At 57.3% G+C, this 17,713-nt stretch overlaps 1 protein-coding gene across 1 annotated transcript; it reads right to left on the bottom strand.

Moving 5' to 3' along the window:
• Window positions 1-197: 197 nt before the first annotated feature.
• On the bottom strand, window positions 198-17,280 carry MTA2 (metastasis associated 1 family member 2). The gene is made up of 18 exons (XM_030569191.1): window positions 17,145-17,280; window positions 15,037-15,104; window positions 14,458-14,551; window positions 12,320-12,437; window positions 11,957-12,020; window positions 11,586-11,703; window positions 11,299-11,401; window positions 11,083-11,182; window positions 10,574-10,762; window positions 10,220-10,294; window positions 10,052-10,110; window positions 9,666-9,763; window positions 9,339-9,478; window positions 8,702-8,930; window positions 8,537-8,626; window positions 1,826-1,944; window positions 1,382-1,530; window positions 198-877 (listed from the first exon to the last, which is right to left on the bottom strand). Exons 1-18 carry the CDS (start codon window positions 17,170-17,172, stop codon window positions 706-708), a joined length of 2,013 nt encoding a protein of 670 aa, XP_030425051.1. The 5' UTR covers window positions 17,173-17,280; the 3' UTR covers window positions 198-705.
• Window positions 17,281-17,713: the final 433 nt, after the last annotated feature.

The following is a 17,713-nucleotide window of genomic DNA, read 5'->3' as shown; positions in this document are numbered from 1 at the left end:
CTTCCTTCTCAACACAAATACCCTCCAACAGGGCCCAGCCCCAGGGTGAGATGCAGTCGTGTGACCAGCACCAGGCTGGCCAAAGGCAGCAGCTCAGCATGAGGAGCCCCCTCCCTTCTCCCAGTGGACCCCATGAACTGAGGGCTCCATCCACCTCCTGTCCCTCCCCCACTCCTCCTCCCCCAGCAGTGGGCAGGTGAAGAAAAGGCATTGGTTTATTTCCTGGTTGCTATAAGAACTGGTTACAGGTCGAGTTAAAAAAACAGACAGATTCTCCTCTCTGATCATGTACAAAACCCAGGCCCGGCTGGGCTTGGTGCGGGAGCCAGGCCCAGTTTCATGGGCTCGGGAGGGAGCAGAGTTGTGGCTTGTGGGAAATGAGCAGAGACAGCAGAACCAACACAGGGAAACAAAGAAAGACAAGTAGTAACTGCATTTGGGGAGAGGGGGCAGACGGAGCCCCTGCCTCCCCACGATCCTGACACAAACACCCCAGCCCTGAAGAGGGAGGGGGAGTTTGTGGAAATAAAATATCTTAAAATAGTGGAAGCCACACCCCTGCTCCTCACACCCCTGGGCTGATCCCTCAGGGGGCCAGGGGAGCCCCCAATGGGGGACACGTGGAACCAGACGCTGCAGCCCAGCTTGCCATGCATACAGGCTCTGGAGATGGCGGAGGTGCGGCTCTGGGAAGAGGGGCCGGACTCAGTCCTCCAGGATGATGGGTTCACTGGTGCTGGCAGGGTGGGCTGGGGGCCCTGGCACCAGCGGCGCTATCACAGGCCGTATGGGCAGCACTGGCTTCACCTTGAGTGGCAGGTTGGGCCTACGGGCAGCTCGGCGCATCTCCAGGTGGGTGAGAGCCTTGCGCAGTGCCCTGCAGGAGACAGACAGCGGGGCAGAGTGGGACAGCCTGTAAGCAGGTGGTCAGGGCCCCTCCAAATATTCCCCCAGGCAGCTGTAGGTCCAAGCAGGCACAAGCCAGATAGCTCCTGCTGCCACAACACACAAGAGCCCTCAGCTCAGTGAGGGGCAGCAAGTCACAGCAAGAATGAGCCACAGCCCCTGCCCTCCCAGAGGTTGGGGGGGGGGGGAGAGAAAAGATGGAATGCCCTCCCCCATTCAAAGACTAGTGGGTTGGAGTGGAGGCAAGACTAAATCCCCCAATTTCCCCCCCATCCAACTGAGAGCTTCGATTCTCCCCCAGCTGGCCTTGGGGTGCTCCCCACCAATCCCCTCCCATTACCAAGTGTCCCTTCTGCCTGTCCCACCATCTGCCATGATTTCCCCCATTGTCTGGTGGGACCTGTCCTCCTTGACCTAGTGACTCCCCTTCCCCCCCATTACCTGGGGCCCCCTCTGCCCCTCACCCCCAAGGTACCTGGTGTCCTTAGTGGCCACGAAGACAACAGGGTTGGGGGCATCAGCTGGGTTCAGCTTCTGACGCTTGACAGCTGGCTGGGCACTCGACCGCATCCCTGAGGTCATGGGCCGGCCATTGGCCGAAAACGGGACCCCGCTCCCTGCCACCTGCACCAATCACAGACCAGAGCCATCAGCTGGGCCTTACCCCCTCCTCTGCATGGACCCCACCCCCTAAACCAATCACAGACCAGAACCATCAGCTAAGCCCCACCCTCTGTTGGGACCCACTAACCTGACTCCCATGGGGTTGCCTGAGCAGCGCCCCCCTTGGGAAGGGGCTCTGGGGTCCTGGAGCACAGGTAGGAAGTTTTGACAGCAAGCACCCACCCATGGGTGAGGACCCCCCCGGTCACTCATGCCATCGCTGCCCCCCACACCAGAGTGTGTGTGTGGCACTCACGCTGTCGTACGCCCTCTTGCCCACGATGCCGGCCAGGCCCCGGTTCTGGCTCATTTGGTTCCGGTTTATGGGCGTCTTGGTGCCACGTGGCGTTTTTGGTTTCAGAGGGGCCTGCGCAGCTGGAAAACCAGACAGCACCATGAGGATCCCACAGCCTAGTTCATTGCCCTCTGCCCCGCCCCAACATCCTAACTCTCCATGCACACCCCCACCCCAATATATTAACCAAACACAGCCCTCCCCCACCACAATGCCCCACTGTACCCCCATGAGGATTCCTCCAGGGCTGCACCCCAACCTCCCCTTGGGCATTCCTTAACTTGCACTAACTGGGGGGCTTGGGGATGGTGGTGTCCATGGGAATTCCCCTTTAAGTGTCTGAGCCCCACAAGCGAGAGGGGAATCATTTGCCCAGCAGTGTCCTACCTGCCAGGTTCCCTCTCCGCACACCTGAGGGTATGAAGGGCGGCATGGCCATGACCATCCCTCTGTTCCCTCGTGTGTGTGCCTGCACGAATCTCATCCTAGGTGACTGGCCAGCAGTCCCACCTCCCAGGTGCCATCAGTGGCCCTGAACAGTGATTGGAACATGGCCTTTCTGAACCTGGCCACTGGGCTTAAAGCCCAGTCTAGGACACAGCTTTGGACACAGGGCAGCAGGTTACTCCAACGGGAGGGTTCCTGAAACATGCAGACGAGGCAGCCTGACCTCTGGCTGAAAAAGCTGTGGTACCTGGGGAGAGGGAACGCCTGCCATGTGATAACACTGGAATCCACTAGGGAAGCCATTTAGATGGGCTCTAGGAAGAGACCACTTGTCCCTTAGCGGTGCCAGTTAATGAAACCAAAAGGCAGGGAGACTGGTCCTACTAGGTAAGAGCAGGGCCACAGAGATCTCTCCAAGGTGGAGATACTTCTTTCTCCCACAAGAGGAATTGTACTTAGGAAAGAAATACAAGAGGAAGTGTAGTTAGGAAAGAAAACAGGGAAATTCACTCTGGATTCAGTGGGAATCTTAAAACACCTTTAGGAGATAGTCTTGCCACCCCCTGATCTGGATGAAACATGGTATAATGGAGCCAGGGGGCTTGGAGTTTGCTGACGTGCTTGGCTGATAGAATGGCCACCAGAAGAGCCACACTGAGAGTAAGGTGCTGAAGGGAATATTCAGAGAGGGGCTCAGAGGTGGCTACATGAGCCCTGCCAGGCCTTTATTTGGCTTTCTAACTGTAGGAGGGAGAATACACCACATGACTGGACTGCGCTGACATGCTCTAGCTGCTGCAAGGTGGACCTTGACCGAACTGATCTAGAGTCCACAGAGATTCAGATGCAGACCACACAGTCAAGATTCTTGACACTAGGGCTTTCCAGAGAGTCATGGCTACATGGTTGCTCCCAGAATGAGAATCTTCTCATTGTGAGAAGTTCGTTCTCCTTGTGGAGAGCTTTCTGCTTGGTAAAATCAGTCCTCAGACTTGCAATGAACAGGCTCTATTGGCAGCCCTTAACCAGCCAACACGAGCAGGTAGTTAGATGTTTGTGTCTGGATGGAGAATCTGGCCATGATTCTGAGATACGGTATTAGGACAATCTGGTAGTGCTATTGAAGGCAGAGGTGACATTTGAATGAGATCCAGCAACTAGAGAGATGTTTGTAGGCAGTCTCATCTCTCCCAGAGACGATGGTTCCCCTATCTGAAGCTGGTCCATCTGAGCACCCCAGCCTGTCCCAGAAGAATCTGGGATTGAGGTCTTTGTTGGTGAAAGGATGGAGATGCAGAGCTTCTGTTGACCAGTTTAATGACGACATGATAGGAATTGGGATGACGACATGCATGTCTGTCTTGTAAGGCAATAAACGGACCTGAGCCAGCCCTGTGCTGGGGGAGGCAAAGCCTAGCTAGCAGCATCATGTCAGAGCAGCCTAAGAGTCGAGGACAGGTTTTCACCATGGCTGATTGATTTAATATGATGTGGGAGGTCACAGAGTTTAAGCCAGGAGGACCATCTAGTCTGACCTTCTGTATAGCTCAGACCACTCAACCCCAGCCAGTTAACTCAGGCTATTGGGCTCAATAACCAGGAGCAGACTAAGTATTACAGCCCTCACGGGACTAACTAGTATGTGCCACAGGCAGAGACTAGGAAAGAGCAAAGTGCACTACTTCTTGAGGCCCCTGCAATGGCCAATGGTTGTCTGGGGAAACCTCTCCTTGGGAAGGTACACCACTGATGAACAGGGGGTCAGTCAGAGCTACTATGAACCATCTGGGGTTGGATGATTTGCTGGAATTTATCATCAAGAGGAGAAATTCCAGAAGTCTGGAAGAGGGCAAATGTAGTACCAATCTATAAAAAGGGGAATTAAGGACAACCTGGGGAATTACAGACCAGTCAGCATAACTTCAATAGCCGGAAAGATAATGGAGCAAATAATATGTGGTATATCTTAACTTTAGTAAGGCTTTTGATACTGTTGTGCGTGGCCTTCTCATAAACAAACTAGGGAAATACAACCTAAATGGAGGTACTATAAGGTGGATGCATAACTGGTTTGAAAATCGCTCCCAGAGTTATCAGTGGTTCACAGTCAGGCTGGAAGGGCATAACAAGTGGGGTCCCGCAGGGAACAGTTCTGGCTCCAGTTCTGTTCAATATCTTCATCAATGATTTAGATAATGGCATAGAGAGTACACTTATAAAGTTTGCAGACGATACCAAGCTGGGAGGGGTTAAAAGTGCTTTGGACGATAGGATTGAAATTCAAAATGATCTGGCAGCAGGTTTGAAGTAAGTAGGATGAAATTCAGTAAGGACAAATGCAAAGTACTCCATATCGGAAAGAACAATCAGTTGCATACATACAAAATGGGAAATGACTGCCTAGGAAGGAGTGCTGCGGAAAGAGATCTGAGGGGGGTCATAGTGGATCATAAGCTAAATATGAGTCAACAATGTAATATTGCAAAAAAGGGCAAACATCCTTCTGGGATGTATTAGCAGGAATGTTGTAAGCAAGACACGAGAAGTAACTCTTCCTCTCTACTCCGTGCTGATAAGGCCTCAGCTGGAATATTGTGTCCAGTTCTCGGCACCACATTTCAGGAAATGTGGATAAACTGGAGAAAATCCAGAGAAGAGCAACAAAAATGATTAAAGGTCTAGAAAACATGACCTATGAGCAAAGATTGAAAAAATTAGATGTGTTTAGTCTGGAGAAGAGAAGACTGAGGTGGGACATGATAACAGTTTTCAAGTACACAAAGGGTTGTTGCAAGAAGGGAGGGAGGTAAATTGTTCTCGTTAAACTCAGAGGATAGGACAAGAGGTAATGGGCTTAAATTGCAGCCAGGGAGGTTTAGGTTGGACATTAGGAAAAACTTCCTGTCAGGGTGGTTAAGCACTGGAACAAATTGCCTAGGGAGGTTATAGAATCTCCATCATTGGAGGTTTTTAAGAGCAGGTTAGACGCACACCTGTTAAGGGTGGTCTAGTTATTACTTAGTCCTGCCTTGAGTGCAGGGGACTGGACTGGATGACTTAATGAATTCCCTTCCAGTTCTATGATAAGGCTGAGTTTCTTGAATACTCCAAGGACAGAATCTAGGGAGACTTCCTGATGGGGCTGCCTAGACATCCATGCTCTGTCTCTTCAGCTGTCTCACCAGGTACTTTGTAAAGACTCTTGGTCCTCTAGAGATACCAAAGGTCAGCACCTTGCAGTGATAATGGTTGCCCCTACAGTCAGAGGCACTTCCATAGCACAATTGCTCTAGCCCACAGGAAGGGCACATCCTGTAAGTCTGGAACCACAAACCAGCCTTAAGCCTGTAATAAAGGGATGAGGGATGCGAGCATTGCCATCCAGGAAGTTGCATATGTGCCTGCTCGGCCTTCTCACGTTGAGGATGGGATGTGGTCCCCCTTTTTTCTTGGAATAAAGAACTATCAGGAGTAGAAACCATTTCCCTGCTCCTAGGCAGGCAGGGAGGCCACTTGCAATTGGTTTTCATGAGAAGGGCCCCTGGGGAGGGACAAGAAAGGGGGTAGAGACTGGAACGGGAGTACTCTGGGAGATGATTTATAGTACCCATTGGTCAGTAATTACTCTACATCAGAGTGAATAAAGGTGGCATCCCAAGATAAGGTTGGGGAGAAGAGCTCTGGATTGTGACTCTTGACCTGTGTGTCAAACCTGCTCCCTAGACAATGAAGTTGGGATGGCTAGTGGTGGATGAGAAAACCTAGGTTGCTGCTGCGAGCAGATGGCTATTCCTTGCCCGGTCTGGCTTTCTTCTGTAGGCCGGAGTACGAATGCCCAATAATTGCCACAGGTCTCTGGAATCCTTCAGGGAATGTACAGCATCATAGTACAGGGGCTAAATATCTCTTGAACTGCCAGTCTGAAATGGTATTCTGCAACTCCTTTGGGACACCTGGTGCCTGTAGCCATGTGGTGACTCCTACGGCCATGGATCTAGCCACATATCCCAAGCATCCATGGCTGCTTGGAGAGATGTTTGCACCAGTGACAGATGTTATTGCCTTTAGATATTGTCTATCCTCTTAAACTCTACTGACAAAGGGAGCTTTCTCCCAAGTTAGAGTCCGACTCAGAATAGTGCTTGGTAATTTGCTATCTGTACCTGTGACAAGGCAGAGAAGTAAGTTTTTCTACCCCAGAGAAGTCAAGCTTTCTATTCGGGGTTTTGTCTTTCAGCGTAGACATCAGTGGACCAGCCTGTCTGTCTGTCTCATTCCGAGACCACCAGAAATCCAGAGACCAGGTGGTTGTAGAACTTCTCAGCTCCCTTCTGCAGAACTTGATCTCCTTTTTCCTCCACTTGCTTTGAAATTGGGGTGAAGGTACCCAGGGGTTTCCAGAGATCTGTGACTGGCTCCACTGTGCCCTTCCCAACTGGCTTCATCATCCTGTCCAGAGCAGAGATGTCAAGCAGTCTGAGGGATGAGGGGTCCTGGATCACTGAGGTCTCAGTTTCTAGAGCATCAGAGTCTGAGTAGTCTGCTCCTGTAGCCATCCAGAGCAGAGGAGGCTGCTCTCTTAGGTGAGACAAGGAGGGATCTATTGGAGAGGTTGGGGACACTGCTCCTCAGTTTCAGCACCAGTCTCTCCCTCCTCTGCAGGATGTTCTTCCTCATCTCTACCCCTCCAAGCATCTCACAGCCAAGGGATCTGGGTCGTCTCTTAGGGGGGCCCTGTAGTCAAAGCTGCAGGAGAGCGGAACATTCTTTGCTTGCCAGTGTGCTAAAGGAAGAGCTACTTCTGGAGGATTTCAGAGTGGAGTCCAGTACGGCCACAGTGAAGAGCTGTAAGAGTGGGGCAAGTCAGACCACTGCCATGGATGTGGGTGTCAGAGGACAGAACAGCACTCTGAAACAAGTGGTGCTCACTGGAGAGGAGCCCATCCCAAAGCCCGCTATACGGGCGGGAAGAGGTGGTGTTGTCTGGAGAGGGATTGGAGATTTCCTGCGATAGCAGTGTGACCTGTTGGCCAGTGTGTCAGCACAGCTGTTGAAGATTGTTCCATGTGTAGCATACTCGGGACCAAAGAAGTAGCAACTCCCCAAACCAGAAACTGTTCAAGTCTATCACTGGTACCGACAGCTCCAATGCCAACAAATTTGTCATTTTAGTACCCACGGGTGCTGGACCACTCGATTCCTTGTTACTTGCCCCTGGATTCTGAGAGGGAGGGGACCAAAGGCCAATGACTTTTCTTAGGCCTCTCAGCACCTCCTCGTTCCTGGAAGGTAGATTGGTGCCTGAAGCTATGTGTGGTCTGGTGTTCTCGGCAAGTCTGCCTCAGAGGGGAGGATGTGGTACCAGCCTTCAGCACTGGAGCAGCCAGTGATGCCAAGCTGACTTTTGGCAGCTGTGGCTGGCCTATTGGTACCATTTTAGATTCCCCCAATGGTACCGGTCTCAGGAACTGCATCCCAGCTGCCAGCAGCACTGACTGCCAGGGACTTGAAGTAGAAGGTCGTGTGCAGCCTGATATCCATTCTTCTGGGTTCAAAGTGCTCCCGACTGCTCCAGAAGCAGCATTTCAGCCGAATGTCCATGATTGTCTTGTTGACAAGAAGGATTAGCAGAGAGTGCACCAATCGGATACATGTCTTGCCTAGGCAGACAGTTAAGGGCCACGTCCATGGGAAAGGGGAACAAGCACAGGGTGGGAAGCCTGAGGGCCTTCAATCCATAAAGCACCAAAGAAAAATAAGGAACTTGGGAGAAGTGGGGAGGGGATCGTTGAGAAAACTAAGGGAAAAAAGCATTTAAGGGATTAACGCGACCTACCTACCACTAGAAAACATGCTGAGGGCAGCAGGCAGCCACAGCCTGGCTCTATCTCGCTGCCAGAGGCAGCAACAGGAACTGAGGGACGGTTGCATCCACTCTGCCCTTTTTGCCTACAGCTGGGGGCATGCAAGGGCGTCCAACCTCATGCAAATGCACCTAGAGTGGGAGCCACAGACAAGCACTCAAAGACCATGGAGCAACAGCCCTGTTCAGGTGGAGAGCAGTGCTGTCCGGTCAATGCGGGGGCTGAGGAGTTTCCCCCTTGGGATGGGGGTAAGGGCTGGTGTGGGGCATGGGAAGCCAAGCAGGTGTGAGGCTGCAGGCCTCAGTCCTTCCCAGTTGGGCTCTCCCTGCTGTGCCTAGAGCTCTGTGCCCCTGGCCCTTACCCAGCTCCTTGACGATGGTGGCCAGTGGCAGTCGCACCAGGGGGTGAATCTTCAGGGGGGTCTTGGCTGCCTTGGGTAGCCGGATCGAGCCTATGGAGGGAAGCAGAGAGTGGGTGTGAGATAGGGGAGCCCATGGTGTCCTCCCTCCCAGCCCAGCACACGTACACTCAGCCTTGATGGCGTTGGCATTGATAGGGGCATAGGGGCGCCGGGCAGCACGGCGTGGCTGCAGGATGTCGCGGCACATGCGGCGGGCAATGCGGGTCAGCTTGGTGGTCTGCAGCAGGAAAGTCTGGCGGTTCTTGGCCAGCAGCTTGGCCCGGTTGGCGCTGGTTGTATAGGGAGAAAGACTCTGGGCTTCCGGCCTTGACATGTGGCCCCTGGAGTGCGGCTCCTGCGACACAGAAGGGGAAGTGGGTCAGGGCCCAGCATGGGGCACTGGGAGAGCCTGGGGGCAGGGACACAGCCCAGCACAGGTTGGACAGAGGAGCCCAAGGCTCAAGTGCTGGCAGTCCCCAGATCTCACCCTGTGGGGTATGTACACCCCCTGGGACCATGAGGAATGAGGGCCTCCCTAGTGCAGCCTAATACCCCTGCCCCCCCCACCAGCCCCCAATGCAGGCATTAATCATGGAGGGCTGCACCCATGCCCATCCACTCCAGCAGGCATTACCGAGACACTGCATGCAGCTCCCTGCATGCCTATGCCCCTGGGCGGGGATTGCCACATCACTGTCAGTGCTCTGCATGCCCATCTCCCGGGAAGTGTTACTGTGGCGCCATGTCCCTCAGCAGGCATTACCGTGGCACTGCGGGCAGCTCCCTCCAGCTGTGTTGGGGTCTTCAGCCCCCCGTATTTCTTCCAGTAGATCCAGCAAGAGGCACAGAGGCGGCACTGCATGTTGGGCGGGCCCCAGGCATACCACTGTGCTGACTGGGTGGCTGAGGGCAAGGAGAGACTGCATCATTAGGGGGAGGGGACTCCACAACCAAGCAACCCGCTGACAGGGAGGCCCAGGGACCCGACCTCCCTCCCCAAGGACAGGATCCATGGCAGCAGTCAGGGCCCTCCACCCCCAGGACCGGGCACAGACAACCCCACTCCTTGGAGCCCCACATCAGCACTCACTGTGGCAGCTTTCACAGGTCAGCCCCTTCTGGAAGCCAGCCCCGTTCATGCCAGGCTTGGAGCCCACCGAGATGATCTGATTGGGGTTAGGTTTAGTACTGCCAGGGGAGAAGAGACAAGGTCACACCCAACTCTGGCTCCAGCCCACCCGCCACCTAGGAGGAAGGCAGGTGGCCTGCTCCCCACAGTGCATGGGACAGGCACCTCTTACCCCAGCCCTCCATTAGAAGAAGACAGTCTCTCCCTCAGGCCTAACCTCCTGTGGTCCTGTCCCAGCTCCCCCACATGCTCACACTGGGGGGTGTGACTCCCCCCTCCCCCATGCTCACACTAGGCGGGGGTGAGAGCCCCACACACACACACCCATCCCCCTCCACCATACTCACTAGGTAGGGATGTAGACCTGCTTCAGTTTGCTATCAGCTTCAGCAGCCTTCAACCTTTTCTGCAAACAGAGACACAGCCTAAGCAGGGGAGGAGATGCAGCCCCCTCACTCAGCCCGGCAGGAGGAAGGCCCAGTCCCAGAGCCCCTCACCTCCTGGGCCCAGCTCACCTGCTGGATGTAGCGGTCGGTGGTTTTCCACATGTAGTAGAACTGCACAATGCTGGCCAGGGACTTCCAGGGCAGCTGCAAGGGCCAGAGAGGCAGTCAGACAGCACCAGGAGAGCCCCACATACCCAGCCCCAGGAGGCATGGGGTGGGAGGGAGACAGCAGTGCCTCAGCACTCCCTGCCGACCCGAGCCAGTGCAGGATCAGTCTCCAGGGCTCCCAGCCCCGCTTCTGGGTCCACGTCCCCCCCAAGATGGAGCAGTCCAGTGTGAGTGCCTGGGAGGTTCTTACCACCCCTGCAGAGGAAGGACTTAGAGCTGGTCCCAGCTGGATCCATCCCCCCCATCACTACTCACGAAGTCTTGCCGGATGTCATTGAAGTCCTTGCCATACTTCTCCAGCGCCTCCTCAAAGAGCATGGCTTCTGAGGCCGACCACTCCTCCATCTCATCGCGGCACAGCACTGGGCCCCCCTGGGGCACCAGCGTCGACATGGCCTTGGCGAGGTCATAGCCATTCCGCTGCAGTGTGTCCATGGCGTGGAACTGCAGGGAAAGGGGTGGTCAGCAGGCTGTCGCTCCTGGCTGCCGGGGGACACACGAGGCCCTGAGCCAGCACCCCGTGAGAGGAGTGCAATGTTCCCCAGGGGTTACGTCTCTCAACCTCTGGGCAGGGGGAAACCCAAGCCCCCCAGCCTTGAGTCAGGAGGGTTGAGATAGCTTCTGAAGCCCCTGTAACATCCAGTGAGTCACCTTGGGTTGTAGGGGCCCCTCCAGGAGCCAGTGGGGATAAGGACACCACACAAATGGACTGCAGAACTCAGAAAACACATAGCCTGTTCCCTGCCCCCCAAACTCCTTCTCACCAGTGTGATGTCCCGGGAGGCGGCAGCTGCGCTCATGTGCAGACTGGGCTGCCGGATGGAGCTGCTGCAGTCCAGAGCTCGAGCAAAGGTCCCAACGGCCCTGGGGAGGGACACAGGTTAGCGACAACCCAGAGCCCAAGGGGGCCTCACGTGAATCAAGACCCCCACCCGCCAGTCCATTGAGCACCGTGCCCCTCTCCCCCACTGGCATCTCACCGAGCCACCACCAAGAATTGGTCAATCTGCCGGTCGGTCAGTGGGTTGTCAGGGTCCCAGACCTTCATCTCCATCTTCTGCTGGTTCCGATTGTCCGACTCACCTGTGGGGAGGGGCCAGTCAGGAAAGACAATACTGCATCTCTTCCCCCACCCCGAGAGAGACAGGCAAGGCACATGGCTCCCCTAGGGCACTGGGGTCCTCCCCCGGGACATGGTTCCCCCAGAGAACAAGGCTGACCTCCCCCAGGGGCACAGATTGGTCCAGGAGACACCCTCCCCCATCACCTTCAGCCAGCCGGTCAGGGATCTCAGCTTGGTACTTGCAGCCGACCCGGATCTCCCCCTGGTCAGCCAGAAGCGTCTTCTGGACAGGGTCAAAGACCAACGAGTAGAAGAAGCAGTCCTGGGGTAGGGGCAGAGGGATGAGGCAGGGCACCCCAGCAGACTGGTCTCCCACAACCCTGCCCCACCCAGAAACAGCTCTTCCCACCCCCCCAAGAGAGAGCTGTGCCCTGGTTTCAACCCTTCTCACCTGCAGCCAGGCAAGGGGCAAGTCCTCCTTCTTCCTTGCCCCCACCCCCTGACCAGTTCCAGGGGGCTGAGCCCAGCCCCTCAACCCCTGCAGACCCAGCCCCTCCACAGGCCCAACTCCTCACCTCCTTCTCCAGGTACTGGCTGAGGATGTCAGTCTCGTTGAGCAGTGTGACGCTGCATTTCCCCCTGCAGGAACCAAGCACAGGTCACATCACAAGCTGGCCCCATGGCTCCCCCTGCTCCAGATCGGGGCCCTGAGGCATCCCGCCAGACCCACCAGCAGCAGCAGAGTCAGCCCTGCAGAGCTGTTGCCCCAGGCTCACACCCCTCCCTGTGCAACTGCCATGGTGCTGGACCCCCCCAGAGGACACAAGAGTCAGGGATGGCAACAGGGAGGCAAGAAACCCAGGATAAGTCCCCCCGGCCGAGGGCCCCTCCCTCAAAAGAGCCCTAGTCCCCATGCCCAGCAGAGCTCCCCCACGCACCGTATGTGGGTGGCTGGCAGCGACTCAAACTGGCGCGACAGGAAGAGCTCACGATGCTTCAGCTGGTGCCGCTGCTGCTCCGACACCCCCGGCTGCTTCGACTCCTCCTCAAACTCGCCTGCAGCAGGACACGAGGGTCAGGGGCTCCCACACTCACCACCTCCCCCCCCCGACACAGAGCCTCCCCACCTCCCCCTGAGAGCCCACAACCCCACCACGTCCCCTCAACAGACAGCCCCACAGAGACCTCCCTAACAGACAGCCCCATGGAAACCCCATCCCCCTCCCCTGACACACAAACACTTCTCCCTGACAGACAGCCCCACAGATACACCAAACCCTACAGCAAAATCAGACCCCAATCTCCCAAATCCCAGCCAAAGGCTGCTACTGTCCGTCCCTAATCACTCACTGCCCCCAAGTGCACACCCCCCACCCAGTACCAGGAGCAAAGCTCTGCTGCTCCCATCACCCACTATCCCTCAGGAACAGAGAGTACTACCCCACCCCCCATTCAGCCCCCAAGCTGAACCCCCCCCTTCCTACCCCCACCACAGTTCATAGCACACTGCCCTGCCCAGAACAGGGCAACCCCCAGGATTCACCGTCCCCTCCCTGCCCGGGAGCACCCGTAACTCCCCCTGCAGCAGAGCACCTGCCTGGGGTTAACCCTCCCCATGCTGAAAAGCAGAGTGTTCCCCCTCCCCAATAACCCCTGGAGCACAGCACCGCCCCGGGTTAACCCACCCCCGCTGCCCAAGAGCAGAATGCACTCCCCTCAGAACCCGCCCCCTAGCAGAGCACGCTCCCCCATCCTCAAAGGTCCAGCCCACCCACCGCAGCAGGAAGTGGCCACGCTGCACCACTGCCAAGAAGCTCATTGTTCTCCAAGCCCCACTGTCTCCAGCACTTGGCAGCAGCCCAGTTGGGGGTAGCACTGATTCCACCCCTGTTCACACGTTCAGGAAGCCCTGTGGGGTGGGGGCAGGGTAGGTGGGGACAGCCCCCTGGGACCCAGTCCCACTCCTCGCCCACTCCACTTGGGCAGAGTCAAGGATGGCCCCCACTGAACAGGCCCGGAAACCCCAAGCCCAGGCAAGCAGCTAGCACAGGCCCCAACCGGAAGAGCTCCCACGGCCTGTTAACCCTGCACTGCCCATGGCCTCCACGCTGCACCAGCCTCATACATGAGCTAGGGAAAGCTGGGCAAGCTCCACCCCCAGCACCCCTCACTCCTGACCCACAGCCCCCTGCTGTGCCAGCTGCCTCCACCCCCTCGCCTACAGCTCTACTGGTGCCCCTCACTCCCAATCTGCAGCCCCCTACAACCCCAGCTCTGGACTGGGAAATGAACTAACATCCCCCCCACCCACACCCACACCCCCTGGGCTCGGGTCTTATCAGTTGCATTTGCTGATTATGTGTTTGACACCAGTGCTCTTGGGGTGAAAGGTCAAAGTCTTGGCACCTGCAAGACACTTCACAAATCCTTGGGCACTGCCCAGTGCAGGGTGAACAGGTGTGAGACAGGGAGGAGGAGGATGTGGGACCCTGATTCTACTGTGTGCTGAGGGGCTCATCACCCCAGAGACACTACCTGCCCCATACCACAAATGACAAGGATTAGTGCCACTCTTACCCAGTGCCTGCAGCCTAGGGAAAAGGAAAGGAGGAGGAGACAGGGCTGGGGAAGGAGCTGGCAGCTCTCCTAGCCAGGCAAGCAGGGAGCTGCCCAGGGAGGGGCGGGCGGGATGGCCTTTCACCCACTAGCTCCAGGTGGCAGCAACTCTGCTAGCATGTCTGCCCTGCAACACAGGCCCAGGGCCATAATCTTCCCCCAACCAGCTCCACCCCCCACATGCCCCACTGCCCCCCAACAGCATCCTACACACATCCCAGTGCCCAAGACTCCACACCTGAGAGAGCCACTGCTTCCCAACGACTAGGACTGTCCCCCAACCCTATGCATGCCCCTACTACTTCATCTATGATCCCCAAAGACAGACCCACCCCCTGCTAGCCTGAGACAGCCTAATAGACCCCCAAGACCTCTACCCCACTCCACACACACCCCAAGACAGACCCCCAGAGGCCCCAGGCCTGCCAGTAGAGCCATGGGGATGGGCCCCAGCACTCACGAGCGTTGCTGTCAGCCAGGCTGTTGAGGCTGCTGGAGATGTCCCGGCGCCGGAAGAGACACACCACCTTTGCCTCCACATTGCCATTGGCTGTCTGGGGATGAGAGCAGGATGCTGCCTGAGAGGAGGGGCTGGCACTGCTGTTCCCCTGGGAGTTGCTCCTCACCACCCCCACATCCTGGACACAGCACTCAGTGCAGCCTCCCAGCTGGGGCACTGAGGCAACGGCCCGGGGATCCCAGCTCCCTCCCATACTTACACATGGCAGGCTCAGAGCAGCTGCAGTGCCCCCAGGAGCAACCTTTCAATCTGACCAATGGGTCCCTCCTGTAGAGGGGATCTGGCTACAAATCCCCAAAGGTGTGTGGCTGTGGGGGTCTAGCTGCAGATGTATGGACAGGGTACATCTGGCTGTTGCTCCCAAGCCCAGTAGGGGGTGCAGGTCGGAGGAGGGGTGTGGGTCTCTGGTGCACGGCTGCTGGGGGTGAGCATACAGGTAGCTGTGGTCCTGTGGCCCTAAGCGCTGCATGCAGGACATGGGGGGGGGGGTCCCCGGGGCGTGGTCCCATGGCCCCTCACCTTGTTGAGCTCCTCAATGCGCCGGACGAGATAGGGGTTACTGGAGGAATTCTCAAAATAGACGTAATCTGCAGAGACAATTGAGACCGAAGATGTCAGAGGGAAATCAGGAGAACAGGCAGGCATCCAGGAAGCACAGGCTGAACCCTCAGAGCCGTCACACGAGCCACCTGTTCCCACGGGGGCACACCACCACCTTCAGTCTCCACCCCAGTGCCACCTGCTCCTAATGGGGCATTCATCTCCTCCGTGGGGCTGCCTCACCTAGACTGCTCCAGCTGTTTCATACTCGCCTGCCAAACACCCTGTGTATCCATGGGGTTTCCTGTCTCCACCCTAGGCCAGGCCCTGAACAGCAGTAGCCAGGCAGTCCCCAAAGGGGGGGGTCCCTCTCCCAGTCTCCATCTCACCAGTCAGCACAGCAGCAGGCACCAATACATTTGTCCCATCAGCACCCTCTTGCATACATAGCCAACATTGCCCAGGCTGCAGCACCCCAGAGCAGGGGACAACTTCCTATCCCACCCCCTTAGCACCCAGACCTCCCACACTGCCACTCTCAGTCACAGTCAGGCACCAGGTGGCACCCCACGCTGGCACCACCTGCCAAACATCTGCATGGACAGGGCCCAGTCTAAGGGCAGCATTGCCAGTGCCTGGTGATAGGTTCCAGCCTGGAGCAGCAAAAGCTAGGCCTGGGCAGCATTTACCAGGCTCAGAAGGTAGCTGAGGCACAGTGCCCAGGCAGCAGACCAGCCATGTACTGGTGTGGGAACAGCGCTGCCAGGATAGGAGGAGACAGCCACCCCCCCCCCAAGCAGCACAACTGTAAAAGGATCTCAGTGTAAAATCAGACAGACACACACAGTCAGCACAAGGGGAAGACGTTATAAAATAGAGCCACCGGGAAGGACAGACCCTTCCCTCAAAGTGCCACTCCTCCAAAATGAGATGTCCCACAACCGTCCCCACCTCCTAACCAACTGTTCCACACACCATTTCCATAACAAGACACCCAAGCTACCCCACATAACTTACCCTCCACAACATCCCCCAACCAGGCCGCCGCCTCCTCCTCCCACAGCCCATAATCCACCCCCCATTGCCCCAAAACTACATACACCTTTCCCAGCCCTCCAGTTCCTCCCTACACACAACCCACCCCCCCAAACTGCCCCCATATACACCCTGCCCCCCCCGGGCTCCCCACAACCAGATTCCCGCCAACTCCCCCCCCCAAAGCACCTCACACCCCTCTTGGTCAACTGCCCCACAGACACCCCACAAGCAAACTCCTGACCACACAAACACCTCACTGACCCCCATTTCCCAACTGCTCCCCAACCAGCCATACCCACAGCTCACCAAGTCCTGTACTCCATACAACCAGCTCACCGCCCTAGACCACATATGGGCCCCATACTCAGTAAATTCCCTTACCCCATGTAACCAAACTTGCTGCCCCCCAAAGGATTCCCTCCACCCCATAACCTGCCAGTTCCCACCACAACCTACCTCATCCCCAAATAACTAGCCCATTACTAACCCAATCCACCAGCCAGAACAGCAAGTGCCCTATTTCCCCCCAGTCCTTGAACTTGGTCTTCATACCATGCCACCAGCTCACTACACCAGACTCCCCTGCCCCCACATAACTAGCCCCTCATCCCTAACCCGCATTGTCCACCTCCCCCCACCCCCCTGCCCTCCAGAGCCTATGAACACCCCATACCTGATGAAAGCGCCTCCCTATCCCACAGCGCCCCCACTCTGTAACCCCCCACATAACAAATCCGCTGCTCCCCACCCCCAACCCCCTCATATGGCCTGCTCCCTGGGGGTCAGCCCGCTCCGCCCCCTCCCCTACCCCGACACAAGGGCGCAGCATGTGCGGGGGAGAACAGCCTCTCCCTCCCCCCACACTGACACCTCCGGCCCGGCCACTGCCCCGCAGCGCCACTCTCCGGGGGGCGCCCCAGCACCGCCTGCCCCGCTCGCTCCCCCCGCCCAGCCCCCCACGGGTCCCCCCAGCCCGGTCCAGCCCCCCAGGCCAACCCCGCTCTGGCCAGCTCAGTCCCAGCCGGGGGCAGCCCCGGCCCCAGACTCACCCCCCACCCGGTACATATTGGCCGCCATGGCCCCGCCGCGCGATGGGGGAAAGGGGGAGGGGTTCCGTCCGGCTCCGCTCAGGCCCTCGCTAGCCCCGCTCCCGGCCGCTCTTCATCTCCTCCCGCTCCGCCGCGCTACCGCCTCCTCCTCCTCCTCACGCAAGGCCGGGGCCAGGCGGCTTCGGGCGGTTCCGGCCCCGCTTCGGGGGTCTCCGGGAAAGGATCGGGGAGGCTCGGAAAGATCCGAGGCGGCTCTGGCCAAAATCGGGTCTCTCCGGAAACGTTCGGGTATTTCCGGAACCATCTGGGACAGCTTCGGGCATCGCCGACGACAACTCCAGGAGATCGGGTCCTTCCGGCCAGCGACTCCAGTCCGGATGGCCGGCGCCGGGCAGAACTTCGGACCTTGCCAGCGATCTTCGGGGAAATACGGAGACTGCAGCATTCGGCTATTTCCGGACGGAGACTGCCCCGCTCGGGCCTTTCCGGAGGGAGCCCGAAACGCTGGGTTTTTAACCCATTCCCCTCCGAGGGGCTCTGCAGCGAGGCGGCCCCTGGAACAAGGGGCA

This window comes from Gopherus evgoodei, chromosome 7 (genome assembly GCF_007399415.2).
Source record: "Gopherus evgoodei ecotype Sinaloan lineage chromosome 7, rGopEvg1_v1.p, whole genome shotgun sequence".
Lineage (NCBI taxonomy): Eukaryota > Metazoa > Chordata > Testudines > Testudinidae > Gopherus > Gopherus evgoodei.
This window is presented reverse-complemented; position numbering and strand designations above follow the sequence as displayed.